Source organism: Pan paniscus, chromosome 12 (assembly GCF_029289425.2).
Source record: "Pan paniscus chromosome 12, NHGRI_mPanPan1-v2.0_pri, whole genome shotgun sequence".
NCBI classification, from domain to species: Eukaryota; Metazoa; Chordata; class Mammalia; order Primates; family Hominidae; genus Pan; species Pan paniscus.
This window is the reverse complement of record NC_073261.2, coordinates 19,920,619-19,948,593: the sequence shown is the minus strand read 5'-3', so window position 1 is coordinate 19,948,593 and position 27,975 is coordinate 19,920,619. Positions and strand designations below refer to the sequence as shown.

Here is a 27,975-nt window from a genome sequence, read left to right as displayed (position 1 = left end):
AGAAAAACAATTTACATTTGTTTTTGAGCTATGATATATATTGCCCCAAGACTTACGTGAGGTGCAGCATTTCCACTTGGCATTTGCCTATCCTCCAGTAATGAGATGGTTTATTTTGATTTCATTGCATAATTGTCTTGAAGCACCATATATACTTAGTTTAAGAGAGGGCCCCCAAAAGCCAAATTTAGACAATGATACCCTAAATTGACCAGCACAATTTAATACATTGCCATTACACTTAAAGCATTTACACAGTTGCAAATATACTTATTTTAAGCATAATTTTATATAATAATTTGACAGACAAAAATATATGTTCTAGAACCATTATATGCATCTGTCTATGAAGTAGCAAACGTACAATAAATTACACATCATACCAGTGTAAATTTACATGAAGGCTAAAACAGAAAAAGAAATCATAATTTATGTTTAAAATATAATGTTAATTTATTATTTCCAAGTAAAAAGAGGAATAGCCATTTTATTAGATTCACTTATTTTAAGCTTATATTCGTTTCATAGTCACATAAAATTCATTACTTGTAAGTGTAGCAATGAAGTTGTATTTTGATGCTGAGTGTTTGAAACAACTTGTTGATATTGCAGTCCAGCTACAAGCTTGCTGATTTGAATATGTGTGGGAAAACAAAGCATTTAAATTACTCAAGAAATATGTTACAATCATATCAAAAGTATGAAAATAAAATATATGTTTTCTTCTAATGTTTTATCCACAGGTGTTGCCTTCCCACATTAATATAGCCATTGTATAAATGTTTTGTTTATTTTATTTTCATTTGAGGGCCGATTTTGAAAATCAGGTCTACTGATTGAAGCTGGAAGAACATGTAAATGTCTGCATTACTCATTATGTCAAAACAGAGCACATGATGGGTACAAAGTATACTCTTGCACATTTCACAGCTTTGTGATACAACTGTCTTGGAAATTGGGTGGAAATTTATGCACAAATGTGCATAAGTAAAGACCTTGTGACTATTGTTTCCTTCCTTGCAATCTTAAACTTTTTTGTACTTAAAAATCATCTTGCTAACATTTAGCACATCTGTGGATTAATAACAAACTAGTCTTTTATATACCTACTTTGAGGGTAGGTGAGGAATAATGGGTTAAATACAATATATTAATTGTTGGCTTAAATTATTTAAGTTATCTAGTTTTAGTACTTTGAACAGGGCAAACATTTTCCCCCTGTTTCTGTCTATTGTGAGAAATTGAATTATGTGGAAGAAATTTTTACTGTTAACCTTTTTTTCCCCACTGGATTTAAGTGTGGTTGTTGGGACAATTGTTGCCCAACAGAATGGTACAATGTAAAGAGAGAGACCTGTAGAGAGACTATGCCTCCCTGTTGCATTATATGACAGTATGAGTGAGGTGTTTCCTGACGCACATGGTGGAAGTCTGTGCCTCAGCAGGTTGAGACAGATGCTCAGGGTGACAGGATGGATAAAAACCACCATTCAGGTAGCATGCTGGGTAGCATGGTGCATCTGGAATAATGGTGTTTGCCAGGAATTGTAGTCTCCAGCAATTAATTACTTTTATGTGTCAAATGTTTTAGTATCTGTGGTTTTTCTTTAACAAATTTCTTGCCCCTTTCTCTTTTTTCAATCAATACCTGAGAATCGTGGACTCCCATACTTACTGGTTCCAAAAATATACTTCTTCCATGTACTCCATAGGGTACTGAATAGATTCTGAGAAAATAGATGAATAAAAGTAATTCTCTTTTCATTTAGATATATATGATATTCAGTGAAGATTTTGAATGCAATGTAATATTCACCATCAAATTTTGAGAAAGCACTGAAAATATGAGACATGTAAAATTATTTAATTTCCTCTTTTAAAAATTATCCTAGACATTAAATTCATGTTTAATGATAAAGATGTATTATTTGATGCTTTGAGACAATTACAATTAAATCTTATAAAAAGAATTCTAGGGTCAAGATACAACTTTTATTTTTAATGCTAAACACTAAGTTAACTTCATTTTGTTCATGAGTTGCAAAAAAGAAGTATTTTTGGAAAAGAAGTGCTTTAGTTTCAACAATTCAGACTCACTTTCTTTATGGGATCAGATTCCCTGATCACTTTTCAGCTCATCACTTCACTTTGCTTTTGTAGACATGGCTCCAGTTATTTCTATAATGTGTGACTGGTGTGAAAACACTTGAAATGGACACAAATCATTACACATACACACACACACACACACATATGAGTGTGTATGTGTAACACCAGAAAAGGAGCAAAATAGTATTTAATGACCAATCTCATGAATGTTATCTAGACATCAAATGTTAAAATTGATGGCTTCTTCACTTTAGGACTTATTTTATTTTTTGCTTTCTTCTACATTTTAAAATTCACTATGTACTTTTTGTAGTAGTTATTTGTCTAGTCTCTAAGGCTGGCTTATGTGAAAAAGTGCCAAAGAGTAGATCCTGTAACATTAAATCTTTCCTATTAATGAATATCTAAAAATTAATAGAGTTTGTTTTTTTCTAATTTTACTACTATCAGGAGGTATTGTGGGGGCTTCCCATAAAGTATTCAATGAAATATACGTAAATTTAGCAGTGTGCCTCTCATTAACCGTAACAGATGCTGTGTAGCTACCTCTCCTTACATAAGGCCTAATTTCACTTCCAATATTAACTTATGTATTAATTTATATATTACTTATTTTATCATGGGGTAAAACTTTATATACTTGAGATAAAGACAAAAATGTACTGTTCTTCCTATTACCTTCTGTTTAATGAACTTATTGCTTTAAGGTTGCTTAATAATCCTTCAGGTACTGTTGTTTATGCATATAGTAGCTATGGAAACATACAAATTAGCCCAGTGCTCTTCTACAAAGATGGATTCAGTTTTCCTATCACCTTGCACATAAATAAATGCCAATACATAATTTTTTTGTGTTTTCTTTGCCCGTGCTCAGAATATTACATGCCATTAATAAAAGAATAAAAAATTGCATATTCAGCAAATGTTATAGCTCAGAACATGAAAGAAGGGGTTAATCATCACACTAAGAAAAATCAGCTGGTTAATTCATTGCACCATTCAAGGGAGTGACTGAAGTTATTCTCATAGCTTCGTGCTATAATGAAACTAGACTCATCAGTGCATTAGCAAACAAAGTTTGTATCAAAACTGTCCAATTTCCTTTTTTTTAGGCTTTTTCACATCTACTTCCTTTTATCATAACAAATATAAAAACTCTATTTGGCCCTTTGTTCTCTAAGTGGAACTTTACTTATTTTTTATACCTAGCAAAACTATCTAGCATCAAAATCAATACTACTATGGATGAGAAACAAAGTTGTTGCTTTCATAGGTGCTTCCTTCTAGCTTGGCTTGTATTTGTGCAATTGCACTTTATATGAATTTTTACTCTCCTGAATATTGTTTATATTTTAAATATATTTTTGTATGCTGCATACCATCTCTCCAGAACTACCCTATTATAGTGTTCTGTTTGCAAAAGCAGTATTTTATTTAGATGGGGTCACTGTAAATTATCTTCAGTCCCAGACCCTTCTGGACTGGAATCAACATCAAGGAAGTCCTCTTTATTGGTGAAAGTTGAGCTGAGGGTCATGCTCTGTCGTGGCTTCACAAGTGCAAGTTCATCTAATTTAATATTTTCATTTTTGACAAGAATTGTCTTATCCATGTTTTCTTCACTGTGTCTTGCAACAACAGCATCAAATACATCTAATTTAGGTGGCAAGGTTCCACTTTCAAATAGATATTTGGCTAGATAGGAGATGCAAATGTTGGTTAAGAATGACGTAACCATGGCAAGTGTTTTAAACGGAAATTTCTGATTATATATACCATTATCATCAGGGTAATAGCCAGGGTAGAAGATCAAGGGCTGAAGATACAGATATGGCTCCCCTCCAGTTATTCTCAGGAAGAGGCCAGAAACATAACCTGCCACAGCCCCATAGGTGTTGGTTCCCTTAACAAAGAGTACACAAAGCAGCTGGGGGAAGATAACGATGTAAACAAGGTCAGAACTGAGGTACCAGAGCCCATACACAGTCTTCGTCAGCAAGGCCATGGCTGTTGCAGATGCTCCAAACACAAACACTGTGATTCGCATAACCCAAACGATTTCTTTGTCCGAAGCCTGTAAGAAATTGCCACAGTGTCAGCTTTTTGCACAGTGTCTTGGCTCATTTAGGCAAAGAATGAGACACATTTTTTGCTTCAAAACTGGTCTAAAGAATTCTCCTGGTTCAAATGGCTCAATCTATGGGAAAAACCAACTACAGCTACAGCACCCAAAGCAAACAATCAAGGTGACTTCCTGGGTGGACCTTTGGGAGGGGTTTCTGTGTACCAGATGCATGACACACAGGCCACCTGAGCCTTTTCCTGAATGCACAGGGGGAAAGGCAGGATGAGCTAACATGGTGTCAGGGAGGTATAATAAAGCAAGGGAAGATTTCCTCACTTTACATATTAGGGAACAGTTCTTATGTGGCATTGACAGAGCATAGGCCATCCCTAGTTTATCTCTTTGTAGAAGTGCTACCATCCTTAAACTAACCACCTTCTGGTGCTCTTGAAAAGACACATGCACACGTATGTTTTTTGCAGCACTATTTACAATAACAAAGTCATGGAACCAACCCAAATGCCCATCAGTGATAGACTGGATAAAGAAAATGTGGCACATGTATACCATGGAATATTATGTGGCCATAAAAAGGAATAAGATCATTCCTTTGCAGAGACATGGATGAAGGTGGAAGCCATCATCCTCAGCAAACTAGCACAGGAACAGAAAACCAAACACCGCATGGTCTCACTCATAAGTGGGAGTTGAATAATGAGAACACATGGATACAGGGAGGGAGCAACACACACTGGGACCTGTTGGGGGGCGTGGGGGGCAGTGCAAGGAAGGAACTTAGAGGACGGGTCAATAGGTGCAGCAAACCACCATGGCACACATACACTTATGTAACAAACCTGCACATTCCGCACAAGTATCCAGAACTTAAAGTAAAATTAAAAACAAAATCAAATAAAATCAAAACAAAACAAAGCAAAAGCAAAAACACTGGGATTGTTTTGTTAACTAAAACCTAGAGAGAGGAAAAGCTTTAATCAAGCAAGAAGCATGCTGTTTTGCAGCCACTTTGATTCAATAAAGAAAATCAAATTGAGAGGATATCTTCCTGCAAAGGTGGACTTTGGAGTGCAAGCATAAAACAGTTCAGAAGTTACAAAAATATGTGTCGAACAACTTACCATGCCCTGCTTCCACCAAGATTCTCCAGTGTCATAGAGAATTTAATTATACTAAAAGTTTTGCTGAATAGTTTAGGTTTCATTACTCTTTCATCAGAAAGACAAAAAGGTTAAATGATAGCCCTGTGACTGTACCTCTTGGGAAATAATTATATTGATTTGTTCCCTTTAGTATTGACATGAATAAGAACATGTACTGATAGCATCCATTCAGCATAGGTATAATTTGTTATTTAATCTCGTATGCTTAAAGTACAGTCAGATTTAACATAGAATATTAATAAATATATAATACTGTATATACAACAAATACAACATCAGAAGCAGCAAGAGCAATGCTAGTAAATGTCAGGTTGAAAGAAACTGTTCTTACATTTTGTCTGAAGGAAAGCTGGTAGATGTTCCGTGCAAACATGGAACTTGCTGACAAGATGGAAGAATCTGCTGATGACATAACAGCAGCAGAAACTGCACCAAGACCAAAGAAAGAAATATACACAGGGCAGAGATACTGCAGAACAATTGGTAAAATCATGTCTGCCTCTTCTGTAGTCTTGGGATCTGGAAGCCCATATGCAGTCTGGTTCCAGTCTGTTGAACAGAATCAACAACCATTACAACCACCAAGGAACCAAATGTTCTTTATCCATCTGGGGTCATCCTATTTACTAGGTTGTTTTGAAATAAACTCAGAATCATATACATTAGTCTGGTGTGAAGTCCATGTGCTGGTCAAGTGGAAATGTCTTATATCTCTTGGCTTCTAAAAGGTATTGGTTATAGTTAGTGTTATTCACAATGCCTGCACAGACACTGGTGGTAAGATATATATTTCCTTTCTGCAATGATGGTGTTACATTGCCTAGAATCATAGAAAACAAACTCTCATAAACAGAATTCTAGAGTATTCCTTCAACCACTTGGAAATGTGGTGGGACACTCACTGTTTCTTCTTTAAGGCTCAGTTATTCATGTGTAAATGAAGAAAGACAATAGTAGGGCTATTCTCAGCCATCATCTCTCTGCACATAAACTTGGTTTTGAAGCTGCCTCAGCATTACTTTTCTCCTATTTCCACATTGCATAGAATTTCACTAGGTTAAGAACAGTCCCTTTTTATTGAATAAAAATTAACAGTCATGTGGCTGAAATTTTCAGGAAGTTTTGGTTGTGGGTAGGGTAAGAAGACTTGAAACACAGATTTATCTTTGAATACATAGTTTCTTTACTGGTTAGTTGTAGCATGTGTTGAAGAACTATGGAATCCTTAAATGTTCATTAGCACAGTCGGCTTTTTATTTGCTGAACTTTTTTAATATCATGATCATCGGACCAAATAGGAATTGTTCCCTTTGGATCCTACCATTTTTTCTTCCCTCATTTTCTATTACAATTGTCACCAAAGCCTGCTTACATGCAGGCAACTTTGTGGCCTTAACTGAGATTTTATGATAACAGAAATAACAAACAAGAATGTGTATCTAATCGAAGAAAAAATAGGCTTAATGCTGTTTCTGTTAGCCTGTGTTCCTACAATAAACACACACACACAGAGACACACACACACACACAGACACACACACGTCCATATATGTTTTCTGCTTGTGAGAGAAATACTATCTTTTTTTTTCAAAGACAAACACTACATACCACCTTCGTCAGTCATCTTTACATTTTTGAAGTGTTTGTCTCCTGGATGAACAACTGGAATGGAGAGTGTACACTATGAACCAGGTCTGCTCTCCTAAAAGTTAAACAATCCAATAAAAGACTCTACTAATCGAAAGTCAAAGTTGCCGTAGGAACATCACCCTGGATCACCTTTACAGAATACCACAGGGCAAAAGGTGAACTTTAATCTATTTTATTACCTCTACGTAGAAGATGCCTTTGAATTTGGATTAACATGATGTATTTTCATTAAGTGCTCTTAAAAGTTACAGCACAGGAACAAAAAGGTCAGGAGTAATTAATACATTTAATTAAATTAAAGGTGAGCTTTTGAACAGGTTCTACATAGAGGCTAACAGGGAGATAAACATTTCATAATGCTCTTTTTTCAAAACCATTTTTTAATGTTATTCTCTAAGTGACTTTGTTTGTTTGTCTTGACCTAAATGCTTATTCATCACTTTCTTCAAGAAAGAAAACCCCTAATTAAAAACTACTAAAGGTGTAAAGCAGAAATCTCAAGTTCAAAGTGATCTTTAGGGAGGTCATGAGGATGACAGGTAAACGTCTCTAAGCCTGTGACTCTCAACTCTGGCTCTCAACTCACCTAGGGGTTTTAAAAGAACACTAGTGCCCATCTCTATCTTCAGTTATTAAAATAAAATTCCTGTGAAGTAGGCCACATATCCGTATTTTTAAAAGATCTCCCCACCATTCCCCAGATGATGTCAGCATGCACCTTGGTTGAGATCCACTGCTGACAGGAGTGCATATAAACAATGGATAAATATACCAAAACTGGGAGGAGGGTGTGCTCACCAATGTTTCATAGTGGAGTGAGCAATCAAAAAAATTGGAGGCTGGGTGCAGTAGCTCACACCTATAATCCCAGCACTTTGGGAGACCGAGGCAGATGGATCACCTGAGGTCAGGAGTTTGAGACCAGCCTGACCAACATGATGAAACCCCGTCTCTGCTAAAAAAAAAAAAAAAAAAAAAAATGGAGGCCGCTGAACTATAATACAATTTACTGAATGCTATAACAAATCTATAGATATGAATGTGATGAGAAAGAATTCACTATGTGGAGGAAAGAGGGGAGTGGGACAGAAGGGTGTCTGGGTGGGGATTGGTAAACTAACTGGCACATGTGGTGAAGCTGCAAGAGATTTACCTGTTGATGCTCCAATGGCCCCAATGAGTATGGCTGGGATGGCCATCACCAGGCACCCGAAAGCTGCCAGGAAGGACAGCACTTGAGCATAGGTGGCTGAGGAAGAAGAGAGAACCCTCTGAAAGTATGCTTGCCATGGGATTCCACCCAGCATCTGTGCGGAAAACACAAGGATGGAGAGTGAATTAGAGGCAAACATCTATTCATTTTTTTAAAGAGTTTTATTGCAATCACATTTAGAATAGGCCTAAGTACAACTTAGAAGTAGTAAAAAAAATGTGGCATGTAGCCACAAATATCAATTAGTATCATTATGTTTGCTATGATCTGATGTTTATGTTCCCCCTAAATTCATACATTGAAATTTTGATCCCCAAGGTGATGGTATTAGGTATCAAGTTGGCAACTTTGGGAGATGATTAGCCCATGAGGGTGGAGTCCTTATAAAAGAGAGTCAAAGGAGTTTTTTTCCTTCCACCATGTGAGGAGGCAGCAAGAAGGTGCCTTCTATGAGGATGCGAATCCTCACCAGGCAGTGAATCTGCTGGCACCTTGATCTTGGACTTCCCAGCCATGTGAAAAACTGTGAAAAATAAATCTGTGTTGTTTATAAGCCACTCCGTTTATGATGCTTTGTTACCCAACTGAACTAAGACAATGTATCATCAACTTTCAATTATGCAGAATTTCCTGAAGTTTTCTCTATAATTACATACAGCAATTATTTCTTTTCATTAATTTACCTATTTTGAACTGTATTTAAACTACCCCAGAGGCCTTCAATTTGTTATCATCTGGTGGTTCTAACCATCATAAAATATTCTCAGAAAATAATTAAGATTTTGAAAGTATGACATTTAACCTGAATCAATGCAACCCAAAAATATTTATACACTCCAATCATGTGCCAGGCAATGTAATGGCTGTAAGAGCAAAAACATGAATAAGGCATGGTCTTTCCCTGGAACTTACTTTCTACTATGAGAGTCAATGTATGTGGTGTTTTCTGCAGTGAGCATTGCAGAGTGCTCAAGACAATACAGCCGGCATCAAATAATAAATACTAGAACTTCTATGTATATTCATTTTACTTTGTACCTAAATATTGTATGGTTGCTTTTATTAAATGATTTACATCATACGTTAGTACAGAATATATAAGCAACTGATAGATATACATACTTATATTGGAATGTGCTTAAATTTCTTATTGAGCATATACAATAAAAAATGTTTAAACTATAATGCAATTTGTTGCATGATATAAAGAGGTCTGTATGGGAATTAAAATGATAAACCATTAATTATTTGTGATGAGAAAAAGGTGGTAAGAAGAGAGAAAGGGTAGCTGCATGTTAACAGGAAAACCTGCAGAAATGAAGTGCAGATTGTCCATAGGCTTTGAGAGCATTTCCACAGGTGGAGATGGAGGGAGAAGAGAGTACCTGAGAGAGAAACTAATAGGAAAAAAGAAAATAATGACAGCGACCAGGCAGTTGAGACCACTGGGTATTTGGTATGATGAGAGTTCAGTGAGTGAGGGAGTGGTTGGAGGAGAAGCTGGAAGCATACTTTTGGCTAGATTACTGCTACTTCTCTTTCTGGCATAAAGTCAATATTCAATAAATATTGGTCACATGAATGAATGAATGAATTGATAAATGAGCTTGCCATAGCACAATGTATTAAGGTTTCATTAACTGCCTGTCTCTCTCACTGGGCTCTGGGTTCTGGGGACGTCTGTCTTATCATGGTCTCACCTGGGCTAAGCAGAGTGTCTGTTACATAGATACCATAACAATCTCCTTCTTATAAAAGCCATATATGTTCAAAAGTAATTAAAGGAAAAAATTCTAAAATTCATAACCCCATTCCTGAAGTCTATATTCTTCCAAAACCTTTTCCTTTCATTCTGTGACCTGTTTTATCAATATATCATTAACATCTTGCATGTCAATGACTTGGATGGATTGATACATCATAAATTACATATTCATCACCCTGGACATTTAGGTCATCAGAAGTTTTTAAGTAGGGTAAAGTCTGACTTCATCTACAAACAGAAGCTCTCAAGATACAATGGACTGAATATTTGTCCTCCTAAAATTCATATGTTGAAACTCTAATCCCAACATGATAATATTCAGAGGTGGGGTCTTTGGGAAATAATCAGGTCATGAGGGTGGAGCCCTCATTATGGGATTAGGGCCCTTTTAAGAAGAGGTCAGAGACCTCTCTCACCCTCTTTCCACCATGTGAGGGCACAACGAGAAGTGTACAGTCTGCAACCTGGAATACTGCCATCTTTAGAACCTAATCATGCTGGTACCCTGGTCTCAGATTTCCAGCCTCCAGAATTATAAAAATTATATTCTGCTGTTTGTACATCACCCAGTCTATGGTAAATTGTAACAACAGCCCAAACTGACTAAAGTAGGTAGTAATATGGAAAGTGGGCATGGGGGAGTAAGAGGTGGGCAGGCTGCCATCAGAGAGATGAGTGGAGGTTATCATAGTAGACCGGTAAGGAATGCAGTCTACCTAATAGAGAGCAAACATGGGTACAGTGGGAAGGTTCCAAGTGTGACCAGGAGATACACTGACAGTATCACTAGCAGGACTTGACAAGTCATCTTCACATAGGGGATGTAGGAGAGACCACTGGAAGATCAAGACCATTGATGCAACATTTCAAGGCCAATTTCTATAGTTCATTCATTTATTCAACATGTGCTACTTCATTTTAACTTGTCTTATAATTTGAATCATGAATATGACTAAGTCATATAATTTTTTAGAGCTGGAAGAAATTTAGCCATCACTTTACAAAATGTCTTATTTTAAAGATGAATAGTCTGAAGACTAAAGTGTGCTGTAGGGGAAAGGACTTTGAGGTCTTAATATTCTATATCAATCTCTAACTCAGACAATGATGTGATTATTGACAAATTGCTTAATTGTTCTAAGTCTCATCCTTTCTATGATGTAACCATAAGCACATCTACTATGCAGGTATAGTTACATATACATATTTACTCTTACTCCTTCAGTTCATGATTTTAAGCCATACCAGAAAAAAGAGAGCCAACAGATTTCTCAACAATCCTTAGGCAAAGAAGCCCTCCAGTCCACTACTGGAAACATATTTTTGCCATATTTTCCTGCCCTTTACTTGAAAAATTTTAACTGGAAAAGACACAGTCACTTTGAGTGTTGAGGTAATGCTAAAATTCAGCCATGTGCCACGATCACAAAGTCATACAATATTGCCAACCTTCTACAGAGAAAACAAAAATAACCAATTTCCCTTTAAGCTTAATAGAAAAAGTAATCTATTTCTTTTTTTAAGAAGATTTTTTTTTATAGAGATGGGGTCCTGCTATGTTGTCCAGGCTGTTCTCAAACTCCTGGCCTCAAAGTGAGGCTTCCACCTCAGACTCGCAAAGGGCTGAGATTACCAGGGTGAGCCACCACACTCTGCCATAATTGATTTCTTACGTTGAAATCAAATACAGTGTGTTATTTTCAGGCCTAACTCCTCTAATTAGCACAGTCGTAAAATCTGGTCAGTTCTTCTGGTTGTTCCCTCTTGCCTCAATGGGATCGGCCATTATCTCTTCCGTGTCCTCCTCAAAGTGCCTGCACCTTTGCCCCAAAGTTCTGCCTGTTTTCAAGCTTCCTCTGGCTCCTGAGGGCCTCTCTCTTGGCATCTTTCCTGAGTGACATGTCCCTTTCCAACCTGCCTCACTTAGGGCCTCTAGCACTACTAATTCACTTACTCTGTAATTCAAGAGTGAATGAGAGACTTATTTCATAAGTTGGGTTTCATGCCTTAATTCAAAACACAAAATAAAGCTTTTACAAGGTTTTGCCTTCAGGTTGGGGAAAGTCTTGGGGGTAGGGCATGTTATTCCTTGACTTACATCACAACGGAAATGAGGACCCACCACACAGAACACCTCATGCTGTCCCCTCAGGGCCTCATTTGTTCTCCACCCTGACACTGCCAGCCACGATAGTCCGGCCCTGGCTCCACCCTCCCGATAGAGAGTCCTCAATTCAGAAATGGCCATGAGCCCACAAGCACATTTTTTACTATGAATATGAAAATCGTGAAAATAAATTTGATTTTAGGAACAATTAAATCACATTCTTCAGGTAAGAGCATTACTTACCAACAACAGAAAACTATCAAGCCAAGAGTAGACTTCAGATGAGTCAACAGTTCCCAGCCACGGCTTTTGGTATTTGGCATGCACAGCAGTGAACCCGATGTCTGCGACTGCAGGATGTGACAATGCAAAGGGGACGCTGATCCACTGCAACAGAAAGTGACACTGGAGCCCTAGGCGATGGTTTTCAACTGTCTGATATATGCAAGATTTGTACACCTCACACACTGCACAGCTCAGTAGTTCCTCTAGTTCAGACAGAGAAGGATCGGAAATCATGTTCTCTGTTTTTTGTTGGGCACCATAAAATACTGATTTAGATAAATTAAAATAACACATTGACTATTTCTATGCTTGATTATACCATGTTATACAAACTATAGCAGCAGCAACATAAAACCTCTAGGAAGAAAATATTATATTTGAAATATCTGTCAATCTATCTATGTATCTATCTGCCTACCTATCTATCATCTATCTATCTCTGACTGTCTATCTACACACACACACACATACATAAATAGATAGGTAGCTATTGAGATATATATCCCCTTGTGTGTGGGTGGGGGGAGGAGGGGAGGGATGTGGATTGTTTTTGTTTTCCCCTTCTGTTAAATGTTGGATAACACAAACTTGAGTTCTAATAAAGAATTGCATTTCTCAGCTGCTTGGGAGGCTGAGGCAGGAGAATTGCTTGAACCTTGGAGGCAGAGGTTGCAGTGAGCCGAGACTGGACATTGCACACCAACCTGGGCAACAGAGCAAGACTCCATCTCAAAAAAAAAAAAAAAAAGAATTGTATAAATAAATAAATAAATAAATGGGTGCCGAGCACTGTGGCTCAGGCCTGTAATCCCAGGACTTTGGGAGGCCTAACTGGGTGGATTGCTTGAGCTCGGGAGTTCTAGACCAGACTGGGCAACTTGGTGAAACCCCATCTCTACAAAAAATACAAAAATCAGCCAGATGTGGGGGTGTACACCCGTAGTCCCAGCTACTCAGGAGGCTGAGGTGGGAGGATTGCTTAAACCTGAGAGGCAGAGGCAGCAGTAAGTGGTAATTGAACCACTGCACTCCAGCCTGGCTGACAGAGCCAGATCCTGTCGCAAAAGAAAAAGAAACTGCCAGGCACAGTGGCTCATGCCTATAATCCTAGCACTTTGGGTAGCCACTGTTAGAGGATTGCTTGAGTCCAGGAGTTCAAGATCAGCCTGGGAAATACAGTGAGACCTGGTCTCTACAAATAATAATAATAAACAAAATAAAATAAAAATTTTTTAAAAATTATATTTGAAATATATATCCATATAAAAGTGTGTGTAGGCACACACACTTTTATGTTTTCTGTGAATTAGGGAAAGATATCCATTCCTTAAGGGAAAGATATCCATTCATTAAAGTAATAAGAAAATATGTGATTGAGAAATACATGGGTGACATATAAGCCTTCAAAGATGGGCCCAATACTAACAGGTAGAAGAATAAAGAATTGAAGGAAGAGATGTTTAGATGGAGCAAGTCAAAGAGCAGAAGAATATATGGGGGGTGTGTGTGTGCGTGTACACTCACACCCACATCTGTTGGTGACAGGCTTTGCTGGCAAGGGAGTAGCTTGGGGAAATGGGAGAGATAAAGATGGATGTGTGGAGAAAACTCAAATTGCAAGCTAAAGGATTTGTATTTTGTTTTTGCAGGCAACTGGAAGCTAGAAAAAATTCTTTTAAGTCTTAAAAAGTTTTCAGTGGAATTTATTCTGAAATTTAATAACATAGACATGAATGGTGAGTTTAGTGAAAAGGAAGAGTCAGGGAAAGTGGTAGGTGATTTCAATTCCACCTAGATGAAGGCCTGAAGCAAAGCAGTGACATTGGGAATGAAAAAATATTGGTACTAAAAAGGATTATGAAGAGTGAGCCAACAACCCTTACAAGAAGGAGAGAGAGGTCAGAGAGAGGGAAAATGAAAAGAAAAACCTCAAGTTTACAGTTTTGGAGCTCTAGGGGTGATGATAAAATCAATGACATTAGCGAATTTGAGAAAAGAAGGTGGCCTAAGGGGTAAGTTGATTAATTACGTATGCTCACACAGCAATTAAAGTTTGGAAAACAACATTATTTAGTCTTTTATTCAGCCAATTCAATAGGGCCTTCTCTAGTCACCAACAGAACTTCATTCCTTATCAATTTGGCTACATTTTGTGGCAGGAAAAATATTCTAACATATTTGCACTGTCATCTTTACACTTGTATACTTGATTTATGCACCCGTGGGTTTTAAGTTCTAGTCTCATACAAAGCAATGAGAAATCACATATATCATCAATAACAGGTTCATTCCCTGGGGTTGTGTTTCTTGGAATACCTAGTGCATCAGTTATGAGAGCTGTCATTGCCAAACCAACCTGGCTCCTGACATTCTGAAGAGGGATTTATTTCTATGTTCCCTATTTTATTTCTGGAAGTTTATGTTGATGGTAGGGAAAAATCAGAATTTCAGCACGGTCCACTTAATTTTGGTAATTTAAATACAAAATAGTGGGAGTCCTTGAGCAAATTAAATATTCTCATATTCAGTTACAATATGAATGGACGAAATTCCACGAAATGCAAATAAAATGTCTAAGGAGAAAAGAGAAAATACTACAATCTTTGCTAGCGTATGTAAATTTATAGTTAAACTGCACATCTAATTGTAGTCTGTTTTTACAATTTTTCCTCTAGGATATTATTAGAGATGATGGAAAGTTTATAAAAAGGAGAGAAGGGCATGAGATTACTTCTTCATTTTTAATTTCTAAGTGTCTAGTGTCAAAAGTAAAATATAATGAAATGCTTTACATTGTAAGATAAATAAATAAAGATGAGGAGAATCAAGAGTACTTAACCATCCTTGGGAAAATGAATCATGATCTCTAGTGTTAGGTTGCTCAGTCTGTGGCCTTTGCAGGAGGGCATTGCCCCTAAAGAATCTACAACTGGGATAATATATGTGTATGGTGAGATAATGTACATGAACCTATGATGACCCTAGCCCAGCATGGACACACCAGTTTTTATTCTTCTTTTGATACATCTTAGGTATTGAATATTATATGCATAAACTGTACTCTTCACATTTCTTCAACATTGACTAAAATATGTTCAGACACACAAAAGTGCTTTTAATATAGTGCTAACCATACTAATAATACTCATGTTTCATAATTATAATAAAAACAATAGATAATAAATCTTTCTGGTGCCTTGTATAATTAAGAATTTTCTTTGTTTTTAGACCACAAATAGTGATGATTAATATTTGAAATCCACAGTTTTCCAATGGGATCATTTCTATGTCTTATGAGCATTCTTAGGATTCACCAACTAACATAAAGGGAGACTTGTACAAGTTGCCACTAAGGTTTGAATTTTGTTATCTCTGCCGAGGGAAATGGATTGCCTTAAATACTAAAAGCAGATCATGCATAAGTTTCCATCAAATCTAGGCATTAAGGAAAGGAAGACCTAGACCTTTCTAACAGTCCAATGGAGAGCACAATTTTCTGTCAAATTTTATCAAAATGACGAGTTTTTCATCTAATTAATTTATGGAGAAATTTGAAATTTCATGTATGTGACTTAGTATGTATTACTCATGAGGGAAAATAATATTTCTACTCATTTTTAATGAGTTAGTATAAAATACATTACCTTTTACAGAAAAAAAGGAGGAGAATCTTGGGTGCTCCCACTTACCAGCCCTACAAAAATGCAAAAGAGCTGAACGACATCAGTGTAGGCCACAGAATAGAGCCCTCCCACCAGTGTGTACAGAGTGGCAATGAGTGCAGAGATGATGACAGAAATGTGCATATCCACATCGATGATCACGCTGATGGTGGCTCCTGAAACAAACAAGAGAGTTCTGTGGTCAAGGTGCCCAGACAGATTCTGCTCTTTGTATAAGGACATAATGAAAGTTCAGTGATAAACAACATTTTTCTCTCTGTCATATGAAATGCAGTGGATGATAACACCTAAAGTTAATTTTTATATTGAAATTTGTATATCTTAATAAATTCAGTGAGATACATACTTTTGCTTTCTGAAATTACTGGTTTGCTAACTTATTTATTTGGAGGACACACAGATCCATGGTATGGTTATAGAAGACCCTGAATTACTGAGAAATTTAATTACATTACAAGAACTCAAAATAATTTCACTATCTGGAACTCTGACTCAATCAAATACAGCCATGTGTTGCTTACCAATAGGGATGTGCTCTGAGAAATGTGTTGTTAGGTGATTTCACTGTTGTGCAACTTCACAGTATGTATTCACTCACAAATCTTGATGGTGTAACCTACTACACACCTAGGCTACATGGTATGGCCTATTGCTCCTGGGCTACAAACTCGTGCAGATTGTTACTGTACTAAACACTGTAGGCAAGTGTAACATGATGGTAACTATTTGAATATCTAAACATCATATCTAAACAGAGAAAGTAACAGTAAAAATATGCTATTATAATCTTATGGGACCACTGTCATATATGCAGTCCATCATTGACCAAAACGTCATTACATTACCAAACGTCATTAGTCACATCTATGAAAAACACAAGGCTTTCTGAGAAACATGATCACCCATTTCCACATTTTACAATTGACATTCATTTGCCATTTTGCATTTACTCTGCCCCCTACTAGGCTTTGATAGCTAACAAATGGTTAAGGCAGCAAAGAATTGAGAAAAATTTGTAGGAACAAATTATCAAATTGGTAAATGTTATTAATCAATCTCTCCCTCTTTAATTTGCGACAGATCACTCTTCTTTTATTTAATTGGTAGAACATACCAGTCCTGCTCCTAGGATACCAGTATACTGAAGAGCCTAAGATTTGAATATCATATTTTTAAGTAATTTTCATCATCAACATTTTAAACTTCTCTTAGAAATCAAATTTATGTTTCTCTTTATAACATTGTTTATTGTGTTTGTTGGTCCCTATATTTCCACTGAACATATTGAGGTATGACCAGTTTGGGCCGCTGTGGTTCTTGGACTGACAGTTCATAATTCACTTGTTGCTTTAGTAGCCTTTTCCCTATTGTTCTCAAAACTATACAGTTTACATGTCACATTATTAAATGCATACATGTAATGGATCTGTGATTTTATGTATCACCAGTTGCAGCCAGCTGAGTTGTCTTACACCCTGCCCCCATTCCTCAATTGGCATGCTAGTAGTATATGCAACCCACTGGAGATGAAACTACATTATCTCAATATAAGATGTGTTGATCCAAAATATCAGTAAGAAATATTTTTCAGTGCTTTTGCTATGGTGATAAACTAGAATTATTTTCCAGAGTAAAGATCCATTGAAAAGAAAAATCTAGTAAGAAGTTGGAGAATGAAGACAAGGATGAGAGATAATTATAGATGAGTGACTTCAGATAACAGACTGAGTTATTGTTTTATAGATATTTGAAAAGTTATTTTTTCCTGAGATCATTTACTTCGAATCAAAACTTTACTTCCAACACTTTGTTGTTCTTTTTTTTTGTGTGTAGTTCTCCACTTTAATAACGCTTCTAAGCTATATACCATGAATTATGAAAAGTTCAATTATAAAATAAAGATTAGCTGGCTAAAATCTCAAAGATTTGGGGTCCTAGTAGATGCTGTCACTTAACTGTAACTCAGAGATATTAGAGACGTCAATCACTTCTCCATTATCACTACTAAAATTGAGATAAAATTTTCTCTAAAATATTTTCTGAAAAATTAAATCAATTGTAAGTAAAACAAAGTGATACTTTGAGGTATACCAGGAAATATTAGTCTACTCATGAAGCTATAAAATAAGTATCCTGCAAAGTTATGAAAATCCACTAAACTTGAGCTGTTAGAAGTGTAAATACACATTTCTTCAAAATGTTGTAGGATGTCAATTTCTACCAAGAAGATAGTTTAAGATTCTCCTATGTTTCAATGGTGAACTATACACATTCACAGAAAGGTGGTAATAGATCTTATATATTCTTGAATATACCAAATTATTTGTAATAAACACTAAATTTTAATTAAGTCCAACTATTACTTTTTATTTGTGTAAATTTAAAGATTACAGGTGCAATGATGTTACCTGGGTATACTGCATAGTGGTGAAGTTTAGACTTTCAGTGCTTTCATTACCCAAATAATGTACATAGTACCCAGTAAGTAACTTCACACACACACACACACACACACACACACACTCTCTCTCTCTCTCTCTCTCCCCCAAAGAGTTCAAGCAATAGCAGCAATGTTTTTATATATGTTGTTTGATATATGTGAGTGTTTAGAAAGATACGGACAATAACATATTTTACATATGTAGTCATGGATTAGGTAATAATGTTACCATCAATGATGAACCACAAATACATAAATTCTCATAAAATCATAATGAAGCTGAAAAAGTCCTATTGCTTAGTGACATTATAGCTATTGTATTACAATTGCCTACAGTATTCAGTGCAGTAACATGTTGCACAGGTTTGTAGCCTAAGAGCAATAGACTATACTATATAGCCTGTGTGTGTAGTAGGCGCTACCAACTCGGTTTGTGTAAGTACACTCTATGTTCACACAACATCAAAATTGCCTGCTGATGCATCTCTCAGAATGCATCTACATCCTTAAGCTGACTGTATATTGTAATACAAGCACAAACACAGACACACATATATACAAAACTAATTATAACAAAGTTCACAGTTTTGTTACTATATTTTATATTTCCAAAATACTTTAGAAGCATTTGCTTATTAATTCTATTCTTTCTTCAGGGCTCTGTTATATAAGTTGATCTTTACTCAATGAGTGAACGTTTTGTATTTTGTTATATACTCAGCCCACTCCTTTTTTGATACCTCAGCAGGTAATTTGTTCTTAAAATTAACATTTTTTGGTGTTCAAAGCAATGGCAAACAAGCGCCCAATGCAACTCAGCTAATGAGAGTCAGGTGGAAAGGGAGGTGTAGTTTTACACATAATAGCATTAGAACATAAGAGCAGCAGTGGATGTGGAGTATTATTATCCAGCACCAGAGAAGTGCAGCATTTTCCACCTAGTTGTTTCTTTTTTTTTCTTTTTGAGACAGAGTCTCGCTCTGTCACCCAGGCTGGAGTGCAGTGGCGTGATCTCAGCTCACTGCAAGCTCTGCCTCCCAGGTTCACACCATTCTCCTGCCTCAGCTTCCTGAGTAGCTGCTGGGACTACAGGCGCCCACTACCACGCCTGGCTAATTTTTTGTATTTTTAGTAGAGATGGGGTTTCACTATGTTGGCCAGGATGGTCTCGATCTCATGACCTCGTGATCCGCCCGCCTTGGCCTCCCAAAGTGCTGGGATTACAGGCGTGAGCCACCGCGCCCGGCCCTCCACCTAGTTCTTGCTGTATTTTATAACGATCAAATACTCTTGTTTCTGCAACAGTCACTCTTTTTTATAGTTGGGAATCAGAAAAATCCTGACTAACCTGCGGGATGAAATTGGATGTGCTGAAGGCGGGGCAGTGCACACCTTTATGGGGAGCTTCCATCTCCCAGCTGCCTCAACAGCCTCAGTCAGGTCCAACAGTCTCAACTGGTCCCATGTGGTACACATCTAAGCCTGTGTCTCTAAGGGTAGATTGGAGTTGAGGAGACGCTAAGGCACGGGCAAGCTTTCTCATGTAAGTTATTGAGAAGACATTTAAACTGAAGGGGAAATTCTTGTTATATTCTACCATTCTCATGTAAGTTATTGAGAAGACATTTAAACTGAAGGGGAAATTCTTGTTATATTCTACCATTCTCATGTAAGTTATTGAGAAGACATTTAAACTGAAGGGGAAATTCTTGTTATATTCTACCATACTTAAATTTTTCCACTACTAAACCATAACATTGAACTTTGTAATATCAATTTATGGAAATATTTCAAGTTTGTAGTTTTGCTGTGTGACTTACATTATTTACCTATTCTGTCAGCAGAGGGTTGGTGATATCTCACTTCTCTAGGAATGTTATTTACTGCTGGAACTGACTCTGTTTTATATATGTTTTTAATTAAACATTTTATTTACAAAGTCAACATCTCTGAAAATATCAGTGCTTTTAGAATAACATGCAACACTGTTGTCTCAGGAGTTTAGATAGTTTTATATCTGTGTTTATGCCAATTAACATGGCAGTTATTAGAGGGAAAACAATGGGAGGTAAAAAGTTCTCAGTTTGCAGGAAGAACACTTATTGGAAGAAATTAAGATATAAATCATTTATTTAAATTTATTCAACACGAAAAATATATATTAGTATTCTCACTAACCCCTGGTTCATGAATCCTTGTTTTAAACATTTATGTTAAGTAAACTGCACTTTTTAGCTATGCTTAATTCATTATTCTTTGTTCAAAATCATATATGACTCATAAAAGCAAATTGATCATTATAATTCATAGTTATTGGTCTAATGAGGCAATTCAAGTATGGAAAGTGTAGTTGAGGTTTTATTTAACCTCTGCCACCATATTGCAAGTAAACGTAGAATTTCCATCAAGCTTTTATGCATATAAATATGGTTCAGTATATGGTTTTAATAAAAATGTCCTCAGAAGCCAAGGCTGAAGAAAGTAAGGTTGTGTATCTGATGTTTAGTTAACTACAAAGATGCAGCTAGAACAACTTAGCTGGTCCTTACCCAAAGCAGAGAAAATTGCTGCAGCCCAGAACATTTCTCCCATCAGTGCAGGAATAAACAGGAGTCCGCCCATGCGTTTTCCATAGATTTGCTGAAACGGGTCTAACATGGTCACATACCCCTTTGAACGCATAGGTTTTGCAAAGAACAGGCCACCTAAAAATTAAGCAACTGTTTAGGAGAAAATAAAAACAAATGTAATATAATAGTCTTTTACTATCCTGCCATTTATCAAGGAAAATGCATTTTCCAGAACACCTGTATGGATTGAGGAACAAGTCTGCACACAGTACCAACCTACTAAAAATATTAGGTTTAGCAATCGAATATAATTTATTTAGTACACTTACCATTGTATGTGTCCAAAGGATAAATGGATCATGTTGAGGTATGTGAATTGAAAAACATGAACCAGCACATTGCTCACTTCAATGCCTCAATGCATTTCTATCACTCAACATAGCATTTAGAGGTTTTGAATAAGCACAGATTCAATAAAAGCCTTTTGAGTGCCCCCAAAATGAGGTACCTTCTGTTATATAATACTTTTGACCTCTTATTCATTTGACTTGCTAAAAGAAACACAGGTACATTTCAAGTTGATTCATTTTTAATGATATATCCATACTTGTTTTGAAAGAAATAAAACATGATTATGTTAAGAAATTCACTGTGCTGATAGCCACAGGTCCAGAGGATTTTTAAAATATATTCCTAACCAAGAGATCAAATAATTTAAGCATTAGTGTTCTGCTACTTACCAGTTTCTGGTAATGACTCCTTAAAGATCTCTGGGGACATTTTTTTACAATGGTTATTCAGAGTGTTTGACTTGTTATTCCACTTGTTATTTATACTCTTGTTCTGTATACTTTACTGAGTGAGTCACTGAGATTTGCACGTTCACTTACCTAAAATCAGACTAAGAGAATATCCAATTGGTGCCTGAGCCCAAGCTAGGCCATAACCTGGTACATAAACTGCTTCAGCTGTGCCATTGATATACCCTCCTCCGACCCAGGTAGCTGAAACAGAATGAAAAGTGAGGGAGTGATACTGTCTTACCTGTTATACCTACATCTGCCTGCCAAACCAGTGGCTACTAGAAGTTACTGAGCACCTGAAATGTGACGAGCCTAGATTGAGTTGTTTTAGGAATATAAAATAAACACCAGATTTCAAATGTTTTTTCTTTCATTAATCACATGCTGAAATGAAAACATGTTGAATGAATTGAGTTATATAAGTTATACTATTAACATTCATTTACCTATTTCTTTTTGTTTTTAGAGGTTTGTAGAAAATGTAACATTATGTTTGTGGCTCATATTATATTTCTATTGGATAGTGCTGCCCTAGATGTTTTCTAAATGCATTGAGTCAGCAGCATTTTCATGATATTATATGTAATATAGTCTGAGGTCAAGGGGTAAATTTTCTTTATTTCAAGGCCCTTTCATTTTAATTGTATTGATGTTTTTATACTGTCCTCACGGAGTGGTGTGCGTGTGTACGTGCATGTGTGTACACATGCATCTATGTAGGTGAGTGTATGTTTGTAGAAATGTGCTTTTCACTAATAGAGTCTTTTCTTGAACACTCTGGGGATATCAGAGCTTGCAAATCTTATCTCCATCACCACTAAGTTGTACTTACGACCTTAAATTATTAGGAGTGAAGAGAGGATCGAGATGACACTTCTACTACAAGGTGTCCAAAGTGAGTTTAAATGTTACCTTAAGGCCTAGACTACCTTACTGCACTCAGAAGAAGGTAAAATGTGAACTGCATACATACTTGCAATTCTATATTTTAATATGGATCTTTTAGTAAGATATTTACTATTTGACAAGAAGTAATGAAAAATGTCTTATTCAGATAAATAAAATTTCTGTAGCACAATAGCTGAGGCAAGGAGGTCAAAGAACCAAAGAAAATGAGTTTTGACTTAACAGGTTTGAGCCAAGAATGATCTACAGATTAATATTTTTCTCTGAATAGACAATGTAATGCTAGCACCATTTTCTCTGAGGAAACAGTATAATATTGAATCCTTGCTGAAAAACTAATGTTGAAGAGAACACTACATCTTTGCAGTTTACACCTTGTTGAGGTTACAGTACAGTCAAAATATTCTAAGCAATCCTTATACAGAATTTGTGTAAAGTTATGATGGTCACAGGTTGGTAATAAAAATTTATCAGATATGAGGCTGAATTCTGGATTGCATCATCCCATTAGGAATAAAATTTAACTCTGATGAATTTTCCAAAATCTCACAGTTAGAATGTAAGTAAATGAAATAATATCTATACAAAACTACCTAGGATGTGTTTCTATTGTGTTTATGGCAAAATTTATCTGGCTTTTAATCTAATACAAAGCAAAGAAGAGGGAGTCTTAGGGTTGACATAAAAAGATTTTCCTACATAGGAATTTTGAGTACATTTAAATGAAAAGTTTATATACAAAATCCTGGAGACAAATACATATTTAGCAATCACTCCCACCTTTGCTGTAGCTTTTATCCTCAGTGTTAACAAATAACAAAAATAACAAATGGCATTATTTGTTTTCTTATTCTAAGCCCTGCTGAAATTTTTAAAATGGCTTTTTTTTTCCACTGTGTGTGTAACCATGAGCCGAAGAAATGAATTCTTACAGGCAGAAAACTTGAGACTTTATCTTTCTACTAGGCAACTGGAATTGCTAACACGTCAAAGTTTTACTGCATAAAGTAAATGGTCTAATGGTCTTACAAGCACAAAGCTCATTAGTGATCATTCGTCATTGTGTAAGTCTACTGTCCCTTGTCCAAAAAGAAAATTGGTGCCTGAATCATTGCAACTATTGTGATATAGAAGTGAGGGCTTGGCTACTTACTAAGATTTAAAAGTTCCCTTTATAATTGAATTTAGTCTCTTCTATAACAGTATTTGCTCTCCTTGTTTGTATATTTTGTGTCAGATCCATGAGTGAGAACACAACCTCTTAAAATATATTCATTTTTAAAAGAATCAACATTTTTTATCTCTATTCTTTATAAAATATATCCAAGTCAATCAATCTGACAAGGTTAGGTAGTATGGTTCAGATTTTAAATGAATTATGACATTGACCAAGGTTATTTTGAGTTCTGAGAAAGAAAAAAAAAGTTTTACGAACTGAGGAAGATCATGGCCCTTTATAAAAAACAGCATCATTCAAATATTTTCCGTACCTTTTAATAGCTTGTTAGGTTGAAAAAAACCATTCTAAATAGTAAAAACAAAATATATAATATTATTTTTATGACCATATTAGACAGAATATTAAATGAGAATAGTAGAGGGCTATAATTATTTTCAATAAACAACATATTTTGATATACAGTAGCTTTCTTATTCTTTCTACAGTGTTTACAAACTGTGCACCTTTTGAAAGAAATAAAGTGAAACTAGTTACAGGGCTGCATGTGGCACAGCATGGGGTGGTCACCAGCATGACGCAGTATTTGCATTTTGGAACTAAGTTACCGGAGACCTGTGTTAGGTTCTGGCTCCAGCCCTGGTCCTTGTTAACCTTGTAACCCGGGATCTCCACTTAACCCCAGATGCTCATCATAATGCCGTTATAAAGACCAAATGAATCCACGTACAGTGGGTGAAGAGTTAAACAAAGATAAAATGTCAATGTCTGAAAGATAAAACTGATGGCTCACATAGAACACTGTAAGTTTCAGATTGCCAAAGTCAAGGGGTTCAGAACATGAATGGCCTCTCCCCAGACTGGTTTGGTAAACTATCTGATATACACGGTGAATCATTTTAAAATTGCCCTTCGGGACTGAAATTGGGCATCACTTGATATCATTTCCCATGGGATATTTTTCCAATGACCACTCACAGTTCTTGCTATGTTGCAAATGTTTAAAAACTCTACCAAGACTGTATAATGAAATATGTGTTGTTAGTGCAACTGTATTAAATATTAAACATATAATTTTAAGTTGATGTTTTTCAGAATTATTTTCAACGACCAAGAAGAATATAAAAAAGAAACAAATCACCCTTTAAACAGAACCACTTTAGTGCAAAGTAAGAAAGAATATCAGCTCCTGCTAACACAAAGAAGGCTTGAATGAGAGATGACTGCAGATGGTGGCCTGGGGATTCCTATGAGGACACGCCCTAGCTTTTCCCTTTTATAACAAGGTTCATGAAATCTCTTTATTAGTGCTGTGGACTCATAACATGTGATTGTCTTCCTGTGAGGAATTAGTTATTAAATGAAAGAATTAGGTTTCAAAACAGGGAATCACTCAATTGGGAATATCATCACCCCCAAATTTATTTATGCAGATTAAAAACCATCACTAGATGGTATTCATTGGCACTTATTTAAATCTCAAAGTCACAACTTTATGCATGTATTACCGGACACGTTGAGATGCTGCCTATCACATTAATTAGCAGATACATAGCTTGTAATACTAGGACAGCTTCCCATTCCCCTACCTCTTTGTTTTTACTCTGTTTCCACCCACTCAATAGCCCAGAGAGCCAAGATTTGTTTCATGGCTGTTCAGTCCAGTGATTTATTATAAAATCATTTTTGTTCAAGTACTACTGAGTTGAAACCAATTTATTTTTAGGTTTTAAATGAATAGAAAATTATTTTAAAATATATATAACTAGTGAACATAAAGAATCCCCAAAGGACAAAGACCAACATTTGCTTTGTCACTCTGAAGCCACACGCTGCACACTCACAGATGCCAAGGAAGGGAGGACTGCATGGAGCCGGTGGCGTCTGAACGTACCTGTCATGGTAAATCCACCAACCAATAAACCAATATCTCGGCCACCAACTATGATGGCTTCGCTGCGCTCTTCTGCGCTGCCACTGTTTTTGGTTCTCCAGGCAGCCCATATTCCAACCAGCAAAATTAGAAGGTAGAACACGATGATAGCTATCAGTCCTTCCACATGGAAAGCCATTTTTATCTAATGATCCAGATTCTTCTGCAGCTGGCTACTTCATTAAGACTTCTGAAGAAAATACAGGGATGCATTATAAATCAGTCAAGCACTATGCACATGTAGGCAGCCAGGAATAAACCAGCTGGCTCATGCGAGATCCTGTGCCACTCACAGAAACAGTACAACCCTGAAACCACACGTGAAACGGGCAGTTACCAATAAGTGTCCACTACATTATCCTATTTCTATTTGACAATTTAACATTATTTTGAGTTTGCAAGAAACAGAAAAAAAATGGGAATGTAGTTTAGCAAATGGAATCATAATCCTTGTGTGTTTCATACATGTTTTAAATTTAAAATTAACCTTGTCGTGTATATCTTAACTCGGTAACTGTCAAATCATTTACAAATAGTAGGGCTGTATTTGCGTTTTGGAACTAAGTTACTCTTCTAGAATTATTTATTCTAGAAGTGTTAAATGTTTCATAAATGACCATTCTGAAAATTTAAAAATATCCATTAATTTATTCATTCTTTTATCCGTCCTTTCAAACAACTTCAGAGAATGGCTTCAGTAGTAATCTGATGTAAAAATATCTGAAAAAAATCTTTAGAAAAATCCATTTCAAAAACACATCAAACTCCACATTTTCAACAAGTTTCTGTAGTTCAAGTTACTATAGCAACTAACTATGTTTTTTGTTGTTGAAAGGATCCATTCTCTTGATCTTCTTCGCCCAATATCCTTCATTCAATTCATCACCCCCCATTAATGGTACATACAGGAAAAGGTTTTGTTGTTGTTGTTGCTGTTGTTTTAAACACAATTGCCTAAAAGCACATCAGAAGCGTCAAAGATATTAAAATCAAGACTCTTAGAAGACAGATGTCAAGTTCGAAAGCATTCACCTTCTGAAATTCTTGTTCCTTTCTATTTTTATTTTTATTTTTTTACCTTTGTGACCACAGCTGTTCCATGAACCCAAACTCTCAAACACAAGTTTCTGGGGGAAACTCCGATATTTGTGCATGCAGGTGGGTGAAGAGCCTTTGGGGGAAAGAATCAGCCTCTCTGGAATTTAAAGGAGGCAAAAGAAGCGCCCGCGGGCTGGGTCTTCTCTGCCTTTGTGAGCAACCAAGCAGGCAAGTTCCTCTCCGCAGCAGCCCGATGCTCTCCCGGCCCCCTGCGGCCCTTCCTCGGCCCCCTCTACCCATTTCCTGCGCCCAGACTTTGTAGCCTCTTGCACCCTGACAGCAACGGTGCCAGACAGCAAACCCTGCCTTGCATCCCACCGAGAGGGAAAAACGCCGCGTCCCTCCCCTCTAAAACCGCCCGGGCTCGGTGCCCAAGGCGTTTCCGAGGGTGCGGGCCCGTAGGCGCAGGAATGCCCGCTCCGCTCCTACCTGGAGTGGTAGCTGCACGCGAAAGCGCTCCGCCCGGGGCCGCCGCCCCCTGGAACCGCGAGGGGTGTGGGTGCGAGGGTGCAGAAAGGGAGGGTGCGGGGTGGGTCAGGGGTGCAGTGCGGAGGGGGGCCGGGCGGTCAGGGCGGCTCCTCACTCGGCGTCTCCAAGAACCTGGGAGCGCGCAGAGTTGACAGGTGTTGGCGCCGGCGGAGGGCGCGCGGCGCAGGGCGAGGTGGGAATCGATCGAGTATTGGGAAAAGTCGCCTTTATAAGGGCGGCAGGCGGGGGCGATCGTCAGAGATCCGGAGGCGGACGTCAGAGGAGAGTGGTGCTGGGGCGTGTGCTGGGGACGCTGCCCTCGCGAGGAGGGTGGGTGTGCGGGATGCGAAGGAAACGGGGCCCAAGGAGCCGGGGGGCAGGCTGGGCTCTGGTCCGCGCCGCCAGCCACGGTATCCCCATCCTGAGGCAAGTACCTGCCACTCCCATCTCCTCCTCCAGAAAACTGGGCGGAGATCCCTTAGGGTGATTCCCAGTCTAACTTCTCATCCCTCTGGTTGGAAG

At 37.2% G+C, this 27,975-nt stretch overlaps 1 protein-coding gene across 1 annotated transcript; it reads right to left on the bottom strand.

Annotated features, from left to right (window-relative positions):
* SLC5A7 (solute carrier family 5 member 7) lies at positions 1-27,537 on the bottom strand. Its single transcript, XM_003807427.5, has 9 exons — positions 27,415-27,537; positions 25,849-26,077; positions 21,959-22,072; positions 21,048-21,203; positions 16,065-16,213; positions 12,334-12,477; positions 8,159-8,312; positions 5,687-5,904; positions 1-4,183 (listed from the first exon to the last, which is right to left on the bottom strand). Exons 2-9 carry the CDS (start codon positions 26,024-26,026, stop codon positions 3,554-3,556), a joined length of 1,743 nt encoding a protein of 580 aa, XP_003807475.1. The 5' UTR covers positions 26,027-26,077; positions 27,415-27,537; the 3' UTR covers positions 1-3,553.
* Positions 27,538-27,975: the final 438 nt, after the last annotated feature.